The sequence below is a fragment of the Delphinus delphis genome, chromosome 2, assembly GCF_949987515.2.
Source record: "Delphinus delphis chromosome 2, mDelDel1.2, whole genome shotgun sequence".
In the NCBI taxonomy this organism is placed as follows: domain Eukaryota; kingdom Metazoa; phylum Chordata; class Mammalia; order Artiodactyla; family Delphinidae; genus Delphinus; species Delphinus delphis.
The window spans coordinates 34,777,264-34,794,357 of record NC_082684.1 but is presented as its reverse complement, the minus strand read 5'-3'; the positions used below and the strand labels follow the sequence as shown (position 1 = coordinate 34,794,357).

At 47.2% G+C, this 17,094-nt stretch overlaps 1 protein-coding gene across 1 annotated transcript in view; it reads left to right on the top strand.

Moving 5' to 3' along the window:
- PLEKHH1 (pleckstrin homology, MyTH4 and FERM domain containing H1) overlaps positions 1-17,094 on the top strand; it is a 50,883-nt gene that overhangs the window by 6,594 nt on the left and 27,195 nt on the right. The window contains exons 2-4 of the mRNA XM_060004362.1: positions 1,715-1,873; positions 13,876-13,938; positions 14,865-15,014. Coding sequence (XP_059860345.1) covers positions 1,748-1,873; positions 13,876-13,938; positions 14,865-15,014 — 339 coding nt within the window. The 5' untranslated portion in view covers positions 1,715-1,747. The remainder of the gene's footprint in view (positions 1-1,714; positions 1,874-13,875; positions 13,939-14,864; positions 15,015-17,094) is intronic.

Here is a 17,094-nt window from a genome sequence, read left to right as displayed (position 1 = left end):
GCACGGAGCAGCCAAAAAAATAAAAATTAAAAAAATTAAAAATAATAGGGCTTCCCTGGTGGTGCAGTGGTTGAGAATCTGCCTGCCAATGCTGGGGACATGGGTTCGAGCCCCGGTCTGGGAAGATCCACATGCTGCGGAGCAACTAGGCCCGTGCGTCACAACTACTGAGCCTGCGCGTCTGGAGCCTGTGCTCTGCAACAAGAGAGGCCGCGACAGTGAGAGGCCTGCGCACCACGCTGAAGAGTGGACCCCCCTCGCCGCAACTAGAGAAAGCCCTCGCACAGAAATGAAGACCCAACACAGCCAAAAATAAATACCTAAATTAACTTAAAAAAATAAATAAATAAATACATAAATAAATAATAGGGACTTCCCTGGCGGTCCAGTGGTTAAGATTCCATGCTCCCAATGCAGGGGGCATGGGTTTGATCCCTGGTCGGGGAACTAAGATTCTGTATGGCCCATGGCGTGGGCAAAAAAAAATTTTTTAATAAATAATTTTTTAAAAAATTATAAATAAAAATAAAAAATATATTATCAATCTAGAAAATTAACAATTATTCTTTAAAATCACCTGATAGGGAGACCATATGTCATGGTTTGGGACAGACCAAATTTATGCTTGTTGCCAAACATAATTATTAATAGCACCCTGGAAGGGGGATTTAAAAAGTCCTGGTGGTGGATGTGTCTTCCGGCCCTTCTCTGCTTTGTGCCCCCTCTGCGCCTGTGTCTCCCTTCTCATACACACTCATACATCCTTCTTCATTTTCTCATCCCTGACCCAGGTTTTTTTTCTCTAAAATATGTTCAGGAGACATCTGGGTAAATTCCCCTGCCTGGAAATATTATAGGTGTCTCCTTGGCTTGTTCTGAATTTGTCTAAAGTGTTTTCTAAAGACTTGTGGTTTTCTCCAGAGGCTACAGCAAAATATGTACCAATTTTCTGATTTGCCTTTTATAACTTAAAGGAAAGAGTGAGAATCCGTTCCAAAACAGGATGATTTGATGACAATATATGAAATCCCAACTAAATAGAAAGTTGTCAAGGAAATTTGAAGCATTACATTTTCGTTCCATTTTTTCCCATCTAAAATCTGTATAGTTGTAAAGAATCAGTACTCACCTGGGAACCAGGGTTCCGCCTCCAGTTAGCCACGTGATCATGGATGAATCTGTTACCCACTTTAAGCCTTCCCTAAACACCCTCCCCCCAGCATAGTCTACTCCATATCTCTGCTTCCATTTATCTGCATATTGATTAGCAATTGCGACTAGATTGTAATTTTGCAATTAGACTTTACTAAGAGTTCTTCAAAAACACAAGGGGACCTCTCTCATTTCCCTTTGCATCTCCAGTGCCTAGAACAGTGTCTGGCACATAGATGTTTGTTGAATGAATAAATTTTTGTTAAATGGATAGTTGAATGAAAAACAAATGAGCCTTACTTTTCACTTCTGTAACAATGAGACTAGGTTCTCCTTGCGGTTTCTTGGGTTTTGTGATTTCCTGAGGTTGCGCAGCTACCTTCTGATGGAACGGGACATGCTGAGCTCAGAGAGCTGGCCATGGGACAGAGGGAGAGCCAGGCTCACTTACCTTCCCCCACCCTGTTTCCTCTGTCCTCCTTTGGTCTCCTCCTCCTTTCCGCAGAGAACTCTTCCTCACACACTTACTTATCTTTTCCCCTCTCTGTGTGCTGGCCCTCAGGGCTCCCTGGAATCTCCAGAAGTTGCTTCCATCATGGCAGAACTCAAGGTGGAGACCAGGACCAGTGTGGACTGGCAGAAGCGCTGCCTGGCCCTGGAAAGCCAGCTATTCCGGTTCCGCCTGCAGGCCAGCAAGATAAGGGAGCTGTTGGCCGACAAGGTGAGTCCTGGAGAGCAGGCAGCCTCTAATGTCTCTGCAGAGGTCACTGTCAGAGAGGGAGAGTTGGGGAAAGCCAACTTTCTTTTTTCCTTTTTTTCCTGATTGGTTGATAGATTGAAATATATTTGACATATAACATTGTGTTTGATTGGTTGATAGATTGAAATATATTTGACATATAACATTGTGTAATTCAAGGTGAACATGTTAATTTGACCCATTTATATATTTTAATATGATTGCCATTGTAGCAGTAATTAGAACGTCTATCATATTCCATAATAATCATTTCTTTTTAGTGGTTGGAATAATTAAGTTCCAGTCTCTTAGCAGGTTTGATGATTATAGTACAATATTGTTGTCTGTATTCACTATACTGTGCATTAGATCTCCAGGGCTTATTTATTCTCTGTTGCAGGAAGGTGAACTTTTAATAAGGTGCTTTCCATTCTTGTAAAATGAAACCCAAGGTAGTTTGTTTTTTCAAAGACCAAATTCTAAGCAGTTGACTAATCTGTCATCTTGCATCCTTTCCTGCTCTGCTTCTCCATGTGACACACCAAAGAAACGATACAGGTCTTCACGGTCGTGCATCATCTCTTGAGTCACGTGTATGTACAGTGGAGGTTCTATTATTCCCCTAACATTTCTTCCTCAATGTGGGGAAGGACGATATTTTAGGAGAGAAGAATGGATATCCCCACCCTGCTGCTCACCCTCTATTAAGATTATGAGCTGTGGAAGGCAGGCTGGTTTCTGGTGACAATGATACAGACTTTGGAGCCAGACCTGCCTGGCTCTGCCACTTCCTAGCTACGTGACCGTGGGCAAGTCCCTTCACTTCTCAGGCAGGGACACACATGTCTGCCTTTCGGAATTATTTTGAGAATTGTATCAGATGACATATATAAAGGTTCTGGCATAGAATCGGTTTTAAATGGGAACAGTTATTATCTTTACAGGTTTGGGTGGGCTGGGCTGGGAAACTGACCATTATTCATAATGTTTCCATGGGAAGATACATTCTAAACGGCTGTTTTCAGAGGCATTTTGGAGCATAACCCATCTAGAAAGTGGCAACCTACACTAAATTATATATATCTTAATTGAATCAACCATTCTGTCTATAGTTTTGTTTACAGTAGCCATCTGCTAGTAAACCCTTCTTTCCTAGTACAAAAGTAAAATTCAGTCCACCTCTAAGTAATGCCAAAGTCTTGATGAATAAAGCCTGCATAAATGACCTGTTTTCTTGACAACCCCACAACCTGGAGTCCAAGAAGACCAGTCATTGACATCACCTCTGCCCTTCCACTGCTGAGGGGAATGGCCCTAGACTAGCTTGGACTAGAATTCATGAACCTTGGGTGTGCTGGCATTGCTGTCTCCTAGTTCAGGCTTTGCAGACTGGAGACTGGCAGGGTTCCTTTGGGTGTGGTTCAGGTACTACTAGTAGAATTCAGCCACCTCGGGGAAAGGGAAATAAACCTTAGACACTGGTGTGGTCCTGGGTCCCCCTATGCCAGAAAGCTAGAGTGCTGGTTAACCATGTATGTTCCTGGGCCCCACCCCAGTCCTCCTGATGCAAGTCTCGTGCTGCTAATTATCTGTATGTTTCAGAAGCGCCCAGAAGTTGGTCTTGTACGCTATCAAATTTGAGAACTTTGTCTTGTGTATGGAATTGGAGGTGTGCGAAGGGCAATAAGAAGGGATTGATTCAGCCAGCTGGTCTAAAGCACATCTCAGAGCCAGGAGACTTCTGTTTCTAGTAATAACCTAAAAATGACCACCATGAGACCCCTACTCATACTAGATTAAATATTTAAAATATCCTTCTAAGTGCAGAGCTGTGTACTAAAAAATGAGAGGAATCCTCAGGGGGCAAAATGAAGAGGAAAAACCAGAGTGGAACTCAACACTGGCAGCTGAGTTGGGACGGGTGAGTGTGACCTCCCTTTAGTAACGCAACTGTCAAGGTTGAGTTTTAACATCTGCAGAGACAGAGATGAGGTCTGGCCAGTTGGAGGCTGGAGCTGAAACTGAAACTTCTCAGCTAAAGTCAGGACTATCAAAAGATTTTACACGAAATAAAAAGGTGCACAAGGAGAAGAAAATCACCCACCAGCACAGGGAGACGACAGAACAGCTTCTCATACTTAGCCAAGGCTCTGGGCAGAAAAAAGAAAAATAAAGAAAATGAAAATTGTTCCCCGAGAGCCTGATGACGTTAGTGGTTTAACATGAGAATTTATACTATCTGTGTGGATTAGGAACATGAAGTTCTGGGCCAGTGATAACCCCAGAGACCTTGTAGAAGCAGACACAGAACCTCTTCTGGAGGAACAAGACCTCAGCCCTGATTACACAGGATCCCCACAGAGAAAAATAACGTCCTTAGTGAAGATGAATATATGATCCACGATGACTAAATACTTGGGAGAATAACCCACAGTGAGTGAGAGTCCACGTAGGCAACAAACAACTGGACTCGATCACCACAAGAATTTCTAATAATAGAACCGTTGGCAACACACTAAATCAATGCGTTCAGAACTATTGAAAGGAATTCCCTGGCAATCCAGCGATTAGGACTCTGTGCTTTCACTGCCGAAGGCCTGGGTTCAATCCCTGTCGGGGAACTAAGATCCTGCAAGCTGCGTGGTATGCCCCACCCCACCAAAAAAAAACTATTGAAGACATAATAAAGTAATTGAAAATATAAGACAAGAACAAGACACCATCCAAAAAGGTGAGAAAAAGAACCAAATAGAACTGCCAGAAATGAAAAACGTTTGCAATGAAATTAATGTTCAGTGGATAAATTAGTGTTCAGTGGATAGATTAATGTCAGGTTAGGCACCACGTGAGACAGACTTCACGAACAGAAAGATAGACCTGAGGACAGCATAGAGAGATGAAGACACAGGCCGAGATGTGGTTGCCAGAATGACAGGATCCTTATAGAGATTCCAGAAGTGGAGAAGAAAGTGAAAGAGAGGCATGATTCAAGGAGACAATGGCTTTAAAGTTTCCAAACTGGGTGAAAGACTTAAAGCCTCAGACTTAGGAAGCAGGATAAGACCAAGCAGTATATATGTTTAAAAAATCCATTCCTTTTCATGTAACATTCCAGACATACGCAATCTAGCTCTGGGGGGAGGTCTGCGACATGTTTGAAGGTGGTTCACCTTCATGTCCACATTCCAACTCCTTCCCTTTGATAGCACGGGCCAAAGGTTGCCTTCATTCCTTCTACTCACATCCCATTGGCCACTTATTCATGTGGTTATACCAGGCTGCAGGAAAGATTGGAAAGTGTAGTCTTTGTTCTGGATAACGATATGCTCTGTTAAAAGTCAGAGTTCGAGGGGCTTCCCTGGTGGCGCAGTGATTGAGAGTCCGCCTGCCGATGCAGGGGACACGGGTTCGTGCCCCGGTCTGGGAAGATCCCACATGCCGCGGAGGGGCTGGGCCCGTGAGCCATGGCCGCTGAGCCTGCGCGTCCGGAGCCTGTGCTCCGCAATGGGAGAGGCCACAACAGTTAGAGGCCCGCGTACCGCAAAAAAAAAAAAAAAAAAAAAAAAAAAAAAGTCAGAGTTCGTATGAAAGAGCAGTGGAGAACAGAATGTGGGGAACAAATAGCAGTCTTTAAGTCTAGATTTTAAGTCTAGAATAATAGAGATAACAAATAGAAATAGAGCATATAACTTTCAAATCAGGAGAGCAGCTACCAGAAATGGAATAAAGTCTGTTAAATCCAGGTGAGGAAGAGAGAAAGGAGTATAGGAAAAAAGTAGGAAATACAAAGCACAAAATGCAACGGTAGCAATAAATCCAAACACAACATTTTAAACCAGCTATACTTCAATTTAAAAAAACAAAGCAAGAATCCAAATATATTGGTCATAAATAGACCTATACAAGAATGTCCTTTGCAGCAATGATGCATGAAAAATTGGAAATACTCTAAATGTCTATCAACGGGGGATGGATAACCATGTTGAGTGTATTTGTACGTTGGAATAGTACATTGCAGTTAAAAATGAGTCAAGTAAAGCTACATGTATAAGGTCAATAAATCTCAAAAACCAACATTGAACAAAAGAGATCAGAAGGATATATAGAGAGAACAATACAGTTTATATAAAGTTTTAAAACCTGCACAAAACAGTACTCTCTGTTGTTTAGGGGTGTATACAAATGAGGCAAAAATGTAAACACAGCCAAGCATAGGCTAAGTACACTTGGAAGGAGAGGGGTAACATTGGAGAGAGGTACACTGGAGGCTTCACATGTCTGTTGTGGTCCATTTCTTAGGAACAGCAGAAGCAGAGATGACAAAAATTAAGATTTGACCAAGATGAGTGGTGGATACATGTTTTAAAAAAATATTCTCTGCATGTTTCTGTTGGCCTGAAATATTTCATGATAGAAAAATATTTTTAAATGCCTTCCTCCTCTATTCCCCAGGGGCCTCAAACACATTATAAACAAACACCCTCTTCTTCCACAGCCCCTTGGGTCTGGGTAGGTTGAACTTCTATAATATCGGCCCCTTCTTCTCTTCCAGACTGTATTTGCTCACCATCAAAGTAACCAGAATGCCCTCCCATAACAATGTTGGGGGCTCAGAGGGTGACTTGGGTAAAGAAAGGAGAAGTGTATAGACACAGGGCGGAAGAGCCTGGCGGTTCGGGAGGGGAGAGAAAAAAATCTTGACTAGGAATCATGGGCTGGGAGACTTAAGTAGGGAAGAGGGCTGGGACATTAGCCCGACACTGGACCTCTTGGCAGGAAACCTTAAGGCCGTAAACACCATGTTGCTCAATGTGAGGGCTGTGCCTATCACCTGCTGTCATCCCCAAACCAGTAGGCCAGGTTCAACAATTCATTAGAGGTTTTCCCCAATACGTCAAGGTAACTTTCAGGTCAGAGGAAGAGATGACCCAGGTTTCTCAGGAGAGCTCCTGCCGGGCCTGGGCCCTGGGCCCCGTCTCTGTTGCTGCTCCCAGAACTTACTAGTTAGTCATCATCAGCACCCACCTGCACCCAGGTGAGCCAGGTCAGCTGGGTCCCTCTGGCCAGCCCCCTCCCTCGCCTGTCCCCTCCACCTCTGCCGTTCCGCACAGCCCGCCCGGCCGCCCGTGGAGATTGCATTGCCTGGATGACGGATGGCCACTCACTCGCTGCAGGCGGTCGTATAGGGCAGGCCAAGCCTGTGTGTTTCCCAGGGGCCCGGCCCTGCCTGGGATCAGATACTGCGCACTGGCCACTAAGGCTTGGAAGCAAGCCCTCCTCCTTCCCCACCGCACAGTCTGCTCGTACCTGACTCCCTCTTGCAGAATTGCCATTCGAGACAGGATAATCCCTCACCTAAGGGTGAGAGAGGGCAGGAAGGATGAGGAGAGGAGGCAGCCCTAGACCTTGCTTCCGCTGGGACACCTGTCACCGTCTGATGTGCCCTTGCCCGGGCTGCCCATTCCGAAGCCAGGTGAGCTGTGGGTCACTTTCCATCCAGCACAGAAGTTGAGGGAGTGGCTCATGTCTTAGAGCTCACATCTTGTCTGCTCTTGGGAACCGTTTCCCCAGCGCTCTTCTTGGTTGAAGAAGTCACAGAGGTAGTCAGATCAATCTAAAAACTGATGCTCTTCTACGAGCTGGATATTAAAAATCCCTTGGACTTTGTTCATTCTTGCTAAACTTGTGCTTCAGTTTTCTCATCAGAAAAGTGGGAGTATACTGTCTATACTCAAAAGAGCTTTGTATCATGATGAATACATGGCATCAATATTAGGACTAAAACAAGTTTAAAATTTTTGATTTATTTACTCCCTCTCTGCTTCCAAAAGGGATTTGAGTGCATCTATTAAAGAGAAGACATTACGTAATAAAACATCCGTCATTTTTGAGCTTGAATAGTTTTCACTGAGGCACCTCTTCCCGAAGCCTGTTCCGGTGGGACTGTGTGCACTTCCTCTTTTTCTAGAATCCCTTACTAGTTTCTCCAACCAATGTTTTGAAATACAGTAACTCAGTTTTGTATTTATATACCAAAAATTTGTGCTTCAGGACTTTTTTTTGAGTGTATAAATGGTTCAGTTCAGTCCCTTAAACAAAGGAACAATGACTATTGCTTCTCCCCGCTCTGACCACGGATTATACAGAGGCGGTGATTCAGTTTAGACACCAGCTTCACAACGTGCTGATAGAACACAAGGCCCAGAAAAACATATCCTTAAATACCTCAGAATTTGTGAAAAGGCCAGGTACTATAAAAGGAGAATACTAGGGCTGTCATGACCAGTTGGAAATAAAATCTGCATAAAGTCATCACAGAATCAGCCTTAGAAGATCTCCTTGCTGATGGATCCGATATGCTTTGGGAGTAGATGCCTTCTAGAACTTTTATTCACTGTGTATGAGTGCATACGTGCGTGCGTGTAGAGAAATTTTTTTATTCTCCTAACCCGCATTTTTAATAAGGCCCACTGTAGTATTTCTCAGGAACCACAGTCTTGCTAGAGCTTTGTACTCCTATAAAGCCATTCGAGAAGGATCCTGTGCCAATAGGGGCTCTGCCCTGGGGTGCTTGCTGTGTGTTCAGCGGCCAATCTAGTGTTTTTCAGAGTGTGGTCTGTAGACCACCTGCATCAGGATCACCTGGGATATTCTTTTCAAGCACATTCCTGGGCCATGCCTCAGACCTGCTAAATAAAAACCTCTATAGTCAAGGCCCAGGAATCTGTAACAAGCTCCATGTGAATCCTTACGCCCCTGAGGGTGCAGAACTCTTGCCCTGGCCATGTCCCTGGGCTCATTCACCTGTCCTTCTAGTGGACGCCTTGAGCCCTTTGAGCCTCAGAGGGGGTTCTGGGTGGGGGGGTGGGAAACAGTGGACCCACAGACAAGACTTGGAGTCCTTTCTTTCCTGCCTCTTCTGCACTCAGACAGCAGGGCGGCCCCCCAGTTTTATCTTGGGAATGAGCATATGATTTCAATTGGACAAAAGATTTGATACTAAAAAAACAAAAAGTTGAGAATCATTGTCTTTGATTACAACAGAGTTAGAACCATTTAACAGCTAAAACTGTGGGTTGCAGTCTCAAAGGCCTGCACGTAACTAAACTGACATGAGTGAGGATTCGGGGCAGTGTGCTACCGCTTGAGGAGGAGGCCAGGTATTGCCATGAGAAAAGGTAATCCTAGTGTGTGCAGATCTCCTGAGTTTTCAGGAGAAGCTGGAAATCGGGGATTGCATGTGGAGTCTGGGTTTTTACGGGGCGTGAGATTTGGATGTGAGGGGCACGGTGGCTAAGAGTATAATAGACTCCGGAGCCAGTCCTCCTGAGTTTGAATCCCGGCTCCGCCTCCTAGCTGTGTGACGTTAGGCAAGTTACCTAACCCCTCTGCGTCAGTTTCCTTATCTGTACAACAGGGATAATAATAGGACCTGCCTTCTAGGATTGGGTTGAAGATTAAATGAGTTGATACACCTAAAGTGCTTTAACCAGTGCTGGACACATAGCAAGTGGCCTTGTTTAGTTATATCTGTGTCGCCACAATGCCCGCAGCACTGTAGGTCTTACGTGATGCTCTGTAGGCTAATAGTTGGCAACCTCTGACTTAAAGCCATTCTTTCTGCAGATGGATCATAAGTAGGATGGCCGGGTAATTTATCATCTAAACCGGGACGCTTTGGAGAGAGAAAAGAAGGCTCTATTACTAATTATTCTGGATGACAGGTGACCACTGGACTGTCCCGGCAAGCTGACCCTGATCCTAAGTGCCACCTTTGTATATGAAAATCCAACAAGTGGCTTATAGCTGCGAACTGCTCAGTAAGTGCCAGGTTGTGCATGTGAGCTCGACATGAGGCATCTCCTGTGATCTTCACAGCAGTCCTAGGAGGTGGATACTAGGAGGTGGTGAGGAAACTGAGGCAAAGAGAGGTTAAGAATTTATCTAAAGCCACACTGGGGTGGAGCCAGTCGGGCTCCAGAGCCTTAGGCTTACCTGTACCATTCTCTCCAGCTGGTGCAAAGCAGTGGTAAGAATGTTGAACCCTTTGCAGAGGGGTAGCTGAGACCCAGCGTGGCATGGCTCTGGGCTCAGCACGCAGGTCTGTGCTGGGTGCGCAAGAGGGTGCCTGCTGCCTTTGGGGCCAGTATTTCACAGCGTCACCGCGTGTAACAAGGAGCTGTGGACATGGGGATTAAATACCAGGCTGGTGCCCAGTGCATTTCATCAGGTCGCTGCAGCCTGTTCTAGGGTGGCTTACGAGTCTCAGGTTAAGTTGCAGCTGGTGAAAGTCGATCCTGCCTAAAAGTCAGCTGCCCAAACCTGACACCGCCTTGGCTGGTGTGTCAGCCAGACCCACAAGCTAAAAGGATAGCTGAGGACACGGTCCCAGGGAACCCTCTGAAAGGAGAAACAGAACCCAAATAAGGGGGGCCTGCGAGTAGCTCAGCTTTTCAGAGGTCCGGGTGTGGCCCTCTAAGTGAGCATAAGGAATGATCTGCTGTCATGAGAAGTGTTGATGCTGGGGTTAAAAGAAGAGTTTGAAAACCCCAAACATGATATTCCAGCATAGACACCCCTGGGAGTGTTCCAGTGGCAATGAAGAAAATGTGTTTTCATAAAAACAGAGGGAAACATGATGTTAAAGAGATTCTCTTCAAACAAGGGTGGCGGGATGTTGGTAATTGTTGGAGCACAGTGATGGATACATAGATGGTCACTGTACTCTTCTCTTTTAAAAAACTTCCAGATGTTCCCAATAGTTTTAATGTTCAGAGATTCGCTTTAGAGAAAAGAGAATACTCTAGCATAAAGGTGAATACAGAACGCTTTGAGTCTCGAGTGTCCTTGCCCGGAAGATAAGAATGGCTGGAGGGTCGGCAGCAAGGAGGACCAGGTGTCTGTTGGGCCAAGACTGGGAGGAGACCCTAGGCTCCGAGGGGCGCCTTCCTTTCCATCCGCTTCGCTGATAGCATACCTTAAAATATGTCTAATATTAAGATCTTGGGGGCATAAAATACTCACCATGTTGTCAGTGACAGAGTGATTTCTGCCTTTGACCAGTGTTATTGACCACTCTTGACACAAATGCAAATGCCCAAGTGGGAGGTAGGACTCAAATACATTCTATTCATCCCTCTACCTTGGTTTCTCCATCTGTAAAGTCACGAATATGAATGATCGTTTCCTATGGAAATCATATGTGTTCTGAGCTACAGAGCAGATGTCAGATCTAAATGAAGGTTAATCTCTAACAAGGACCTACTGTAGAGCACAAGGAACTCTGCACAATGTTATGTGGCAGCCTGGATGGGAGGGGAGTTTGGGGGAGAATGGATACCTGTGTATGTACGGCTGAGTTGCTTTGCTGTGCACCTGAAACTATCACAACATTGTTAATCGGCTATACCCCAATATAAAATAAAAAGTTAAAAATAAGTAAATTAATGAAGGTTAATCTAGGAAACTTGTCAAGAATCCAAAGCCTTCCCATTCAGTATTTCATTATACTCTTAAAAATTAAATGCTCCCAGTAATTGTATTAGTTAGGGGTGTCTCTGATGAGGGCAGAGACACCAGCTCTGGCCAGCTTAAGTAAACAGGGAATTTATTAGGAGGAGCCTGGGACATCTCAGAGAACTGAAGAACCTATCTAATAATCAGGACTTGGTAAAGTTTGTGCACGTTCTCTGGTGCAGCCCCCTGGCTCTCATCTCTGGCCTCTTTTTTTTTTTTTTTTTTTTTTTTGCGGTACACGGGCCTCTCACTGTTGTGGCTTCTCCCGTTGTGGAGCACAGGCTCCGGACGCGCAGGCTCAGCGGCCATGGCTCACGGGCCCAGCCGTTCCACGGCATGTGGGATCTTCCCGGACCGGGACACAAACCCGTGTCCCCTGCAGGCGGGACTCTCAACCACTGCACCACCAGGGAATCCCTATCTCTGGCCTCTTAATCCCACATTTCAGATTCCTGGGGAGAGAGAACCTGATTCGCTCCTGGGGGGAGAGAGTCGAGTCTGGTGCCCAAGGGGGAAGGGTTATATAGTACTAACCTGGTCATGGGTTATGTGTCAACCACTCCCCCCAACCCCGCCACCAAGTAGAATTTTTTTGTGTGCTAGGAAGCCACCCCTATAACCATAATATTGGTTTATTCTATGCTGTTACCTCCCCCATAGCTACAAAGGGCCAAGGGCTGTGTGATCTTGGAAAGGCCGTCTGGCTGTAATTGACGCCTGAGTCTGGCCAGAACCAACCCACTCTCTCAGGCTTGAGTCAAGAGGTTCCATCATGGGGCTTCCCTGGTGGCTCAGTAGTTGAGAGTCCGCCTGCCGATGCAGGAGACACGGGTTCGTGCCCCGGTCCGGGAAGATCGCACATGCCGCGGAGCGCTGAGCCTGCGCGTCCTGAGCCTGTGCTCCGCAACGGGAGAGACCACAACAGTGAGAGGCCTGCATACCGCAAAAAAGCCTGAGTACAGGAATGCCTGTCAAAGATGGTCCTGTCTATTGGGAGCCCAGAGGGCATTTTTGTCACATGGGTTGTAAATCTTGAGTTTTATTTGGGATCCTCAGTCCTTTCAGAGGGACTGTGTACAGAAAACATCTGTCTCTCCCCAACCCCAAGGAGGAAAAAAACGGATGAGGGAAGGCAGCCCTGAGAACAGAGTGTCCCCAGGTTCTCAAACATGAACTGCTCTCGGGTAACCCTCCTTTCACTGTCCAGCACCAGGCTGGAGGGCTCCTTTTCTTTCATGTTTTAATCAAGGAGGGAAAGCAGCATTTCAGCTGAGCAGATGAGAGGTTGGGAAAGAGAAAAAATTAATTGCTCAGTTCACTGGTAAATATCAAGCCAGGGTCCAGGCCAAAGGGAGAGGTTGAGTAGCCAGAGAAAAGGCCAAATCTGCAGAGATAAGGTGGGCGAGGGCTGGACTGGAGCTTGGCAAGCAAGGCCTGTACATCCTCATGGAGGACAAGGCTGGGAGGTTATGCCTCTAGTGTATTTTTCCTGCATACCTGTTGCCCTGGGGCAAGGCAGGGCGGGGAAGGAAGCAGTTGCCTGACTAGGCTGTGGCCCATGGCGTTTGGTAGGAGAGTGGAATGTATGACTTTGCTCTGCTTCCGCAGGACTTTTGTGTGATGGTGTAAGGTTTTGGCAGTGCACTCTGAGCCCTGACCAGGGGGAGGGTGGGAGCTGAAATCCAGCTCACACTTCACTCAACGGGCTGTGAGCTCACGAAGCTGCAGAGATGCCGTGTGGGCCGTGGGCTGGTGAGCTGCTCCTTAGGCTTCACCTTAGATCTGGTCCCTGATGAGGCTCTGTGTATGAGAACATTGGTCCCTTTTCTTGGGCCAGTTGGCATGGCCAGTTGGCATGCGATTCCAGGCTGGTAGCTAGATAGAATTTTTTTTTAATGTGCTTAAGATTAAAGAAGTCAAATAAGGTGATACCTGTGAATGCCATTTGCAGTCAGAGGCATCCTTGAAAGAAGGGGAGGAAGTATTTGTCCCCAGCCAGGGAGCCATTCTGGAGGAGGAAGGAATATCCGACATGATGGGGGCTCACATGGGAGCACGTTCCATGCCAGGCACGTGGCAGGGCACTGCCTGCAGCCCAGTGCTGAGAGGAGAGGGAGGTCTGGGAGAGGAGCCTGAAAACAACAGTGAGGGTGAGGATGCCTCAGGAAGAATGATGGTGGTACTGCCCCCGCTCCCCGGGTGCCCTACACAGGGAGAAAGACCTAGGTTTTTCCTCACTCAGCAGAGAGGACAGCAGCTCTAGGCTCTTCACCTGCCCAAGAAATTCAGAATAAGAGAGCTGAGGGCTGCCATGGCAGTCTTTACCCTGACATCCTTGAGCCCCTCGAGATGGGCAGTTTGAGCCCGGCCTGCGTGTAGCATCTGCACAATTCACATGCATTGCCTTGATGCCATGTTCACAGTAGGGACACTGCACCTAGATCTCCCCTTCCTCTCTGGTTGAGCAGATGCAGGAGCTGGAGCAGAGGCTGCTGGAGGCAGAGCAGAGAGCAGAGGACGCAGAGACCCAGGTAACCGGGGAGGGGATGGCAGGAGTGTGCAGCGGAAATGACCATTGGCCTTTCCTGACCCCTTCTGTGGACACACATGGACACGTCACACCAATAAGCCTCTTACAGGGACGAGGAAAACCAGCAGTCATGCGTTAGACCTTCTGAACAAATGAAGGTGCCTGGGCTTTCTGTGGGCATGAAGGAATCTTTGGGTAAGGGTCAGTGCAGTGAGCAGGTGAGGGCTTAGTCCAAATAGGCTAGGTTATGCTGAGAAACCAATGAAGTCTGACATGTCTGCAGTTTACCACATTTAGTTCTCACTCATGGTACCTCTCCATTGAGGGTTAGCCAGGGATTCTACTTCGCACGGTGATTCAGGGGTCCAAGGTAATGGAGCTGCCCATCTTCCAGCGGAACCAGCTAGAACATGCAGCCTCCTTGGTTGCCATGGCAGGGAAAGAGAGCTGGGTCCTTGTGCGCCAGCTCTTAAATACTTCAGCCCAGAAATGACTGCGTCATTCCACTCAGGCCCATTGGCTGCAGTGAATTCCATGGCCATCTAACTCCAAGAGGGCTGGAAAGTATCGGGAAGTTCACGGACATTCAGCGGGCAGCATATGTCTCTGCCACAGTGAAGCTGGAGCATTTCCTCTCCAGGGCTGTTTGACCTGCCCAGCTTGTCCCTACTGGGGCCCCCAGAGTTAGATGGCCCTACACCCTGCTATTCCTTCCTTGTCAATTCCTTCTTTTGCCCAGATGAGGCTTAATAAGTGGTCATTGAATTAATTGGCCCCAACTGCCCTGGGTATGGGCTCTGCCTGAGAGTCACAGATTGGGGCATCAGGAAGCATCCCATCCCATCCCATCCCATCCCATCCCATCCCATGTTGGAGGCCATTTCACACACCGTACCCCAACCCTATGAGACGATTGGTACTTTTCAGGTGGGTGTGATGGAAGAGAAGGTGAAATTGTCCAATCTGAAGAATGTGGACTCAGCAGGCAGCCTGCACCGGAAGTACCAAGAATTGCTGAACGCCATGCAGGGCAAAGACGAACTCATCGGCCGGCTGGAGGCACAGTTGGAGAAGCAGGTAAGTGCCAGTGGCCCCCTGCAGCGCCTGCACCAGCTGCCCACGGCTCCTTGAGCAGAGTCCCTCTGCTTGGGCCGCCGGTGGTGGGGACTCTCTCCCTCACGAGACTGTTCTTTCTCGTGGAGATGTATTGGAAGGTGCGTGAAGAGCCAGGCATGGGATATGGTGGGAAAGGGACCTTGGAGACTGACTCATCTGGGTTGAACCCCCCTTTAGCACCAGTGAGCAAATTACTTAAGTCGCTGATTCTCGTTTTACGCATCTGTAAAATGGGGGTTGTACTACGTCATAGGGCTGTCGGCAGAATGAACTCAGGGAACCTGGGTACAGTATCAGACCTGAGGTCGGTGTTTGGTAAGGAGAGCTTTTCCTTTTCCACCCTGGTCTTGTGCCCTGCCAACCTGTGGGACACGTAGTAGCAGAGCAGCACAGAGCTGGACCATCAGCCTTGGCCAACTGCCCAGCCAAAGTTTCTCAATGAACCTGAGTAGACAGAGACCAAAGTTGCCACCTCCTCTGAAAAGCGCATAGGAGCCCAGGAGAGGCCACTGCCCAGTATTCCAGCCACAGTCAGCATCTTTGTTCTGGAGAGGACATCTGGAACACCCCCCTGCCAGTCCCCTAGGCCCAGCTTCCCCTTCACAATCCCATTAACTTCATCCTAATTCTGTCCCTTCCCTCTGCCATTGGTCTTACCTACCCAGCTTTTCCCTGGTGCCAGAGCTCCATTGTTTCCAACAGAAAACCTCACAGCATGGCCAACTTGCAATTTTCCACATGTGTACTCTCCATGGAGGTCCCAGCTAATCCTGCTGGTGCCTTCCCACTATCACAGGCACATTCGTAATCATTCATCAACAGTCACTGAACATTTCCTTTGTGGGACGTACCTCCCACAATGTGTGGGGCACCATGTGTTCCTGAAAAATCATGGGAAAATATCAATAGAATGTTGACACATGGAATCTCTCATCAATTTCCTATTGATTTTATTTTATTTTTAATTAATTTATTTTTAGTTTTGGCTGCATTGGGTCTTCGTTGCTGCACGTGGGCTTCCTCTAGTTGCAGCAAGTGGGGGCTACCCTTCGTTGTGGTGCGTGGGCTTCTCATTGCAGTGGCTTCTCTTGTTGCAGAGCAGGGGCTCTAGGCCTGCAGGCTCAGTCTTTGTGGCTCGCAGACTCTAGAGCACAGCCTCAGCCGTTGTGGTGCACGGGCTTAGTTGCTCCATGGCACGTGGGATCTTCCTGGACCAGGGCTCAAACCCGTGTCGCCTGCATTGGCAGGCGGATTCTTAACCACTGCGCCACCAGGGAAGCCCTCCCATTGATATTAGATACCTATCTTCTCTGTTGAGTGGTTCATAGTTAGAAGTGGGCAGCACCTGGGAATTGGTGGGCAAAATGATTCCTGCTAAAGCTTACTTAGGTCAGGAAAAAAAATCATTTTACAATAATAATAGGTCCAGATCAGAAGAGAGAGAATGCTGTTTTGCAAGTCAGTAGACCTGGTTTTAGCCCCAGCCGTGGCACAAACTGACAGAGGCAAGTCATTTCACCCTCTGGGCTTCAGTTTCCACAGCCACATAAATATCAGGGTATCAAACTAGGTCAGGGGTCAGCAGACTGTTTTTGCGAAGGTCCAGGTAGTAAATATTTTTGGCTTTGCAGGCCACGTGGTCTCTGTTGCAGCTAGCCAACTCTGCTGCTGTAGCCTGGAAGTGGCCTTAGACAATACAGAAATGAATGGGCAGGGCTGTTCAGGGAGGGACCAGGTGGAAGGCGGGATTTGGCCTGTGGCCCGTCTGCAAACCCCTAGATAACCTTACCGGTTCGCCAGCTCTCAAATACTGAGTCAGACATTTCCATATGCCCATCTCATTTCCACAGACTCCCTTGTTGGGAGCTCATGTCCATCATCTTACAACTTCGAGGCAGTTTTTCCCTAGAAGTGTAACCAAAGTCGTTACTGCTGGTCTCTAAACAACTGAGAGTACACCAGTTGTCTCCATGCTTTTTACTTATTTATTTTTGAACAAATTTATTTATTTATTTATGGCTGCCTTGGGTCTTTGTTGCTG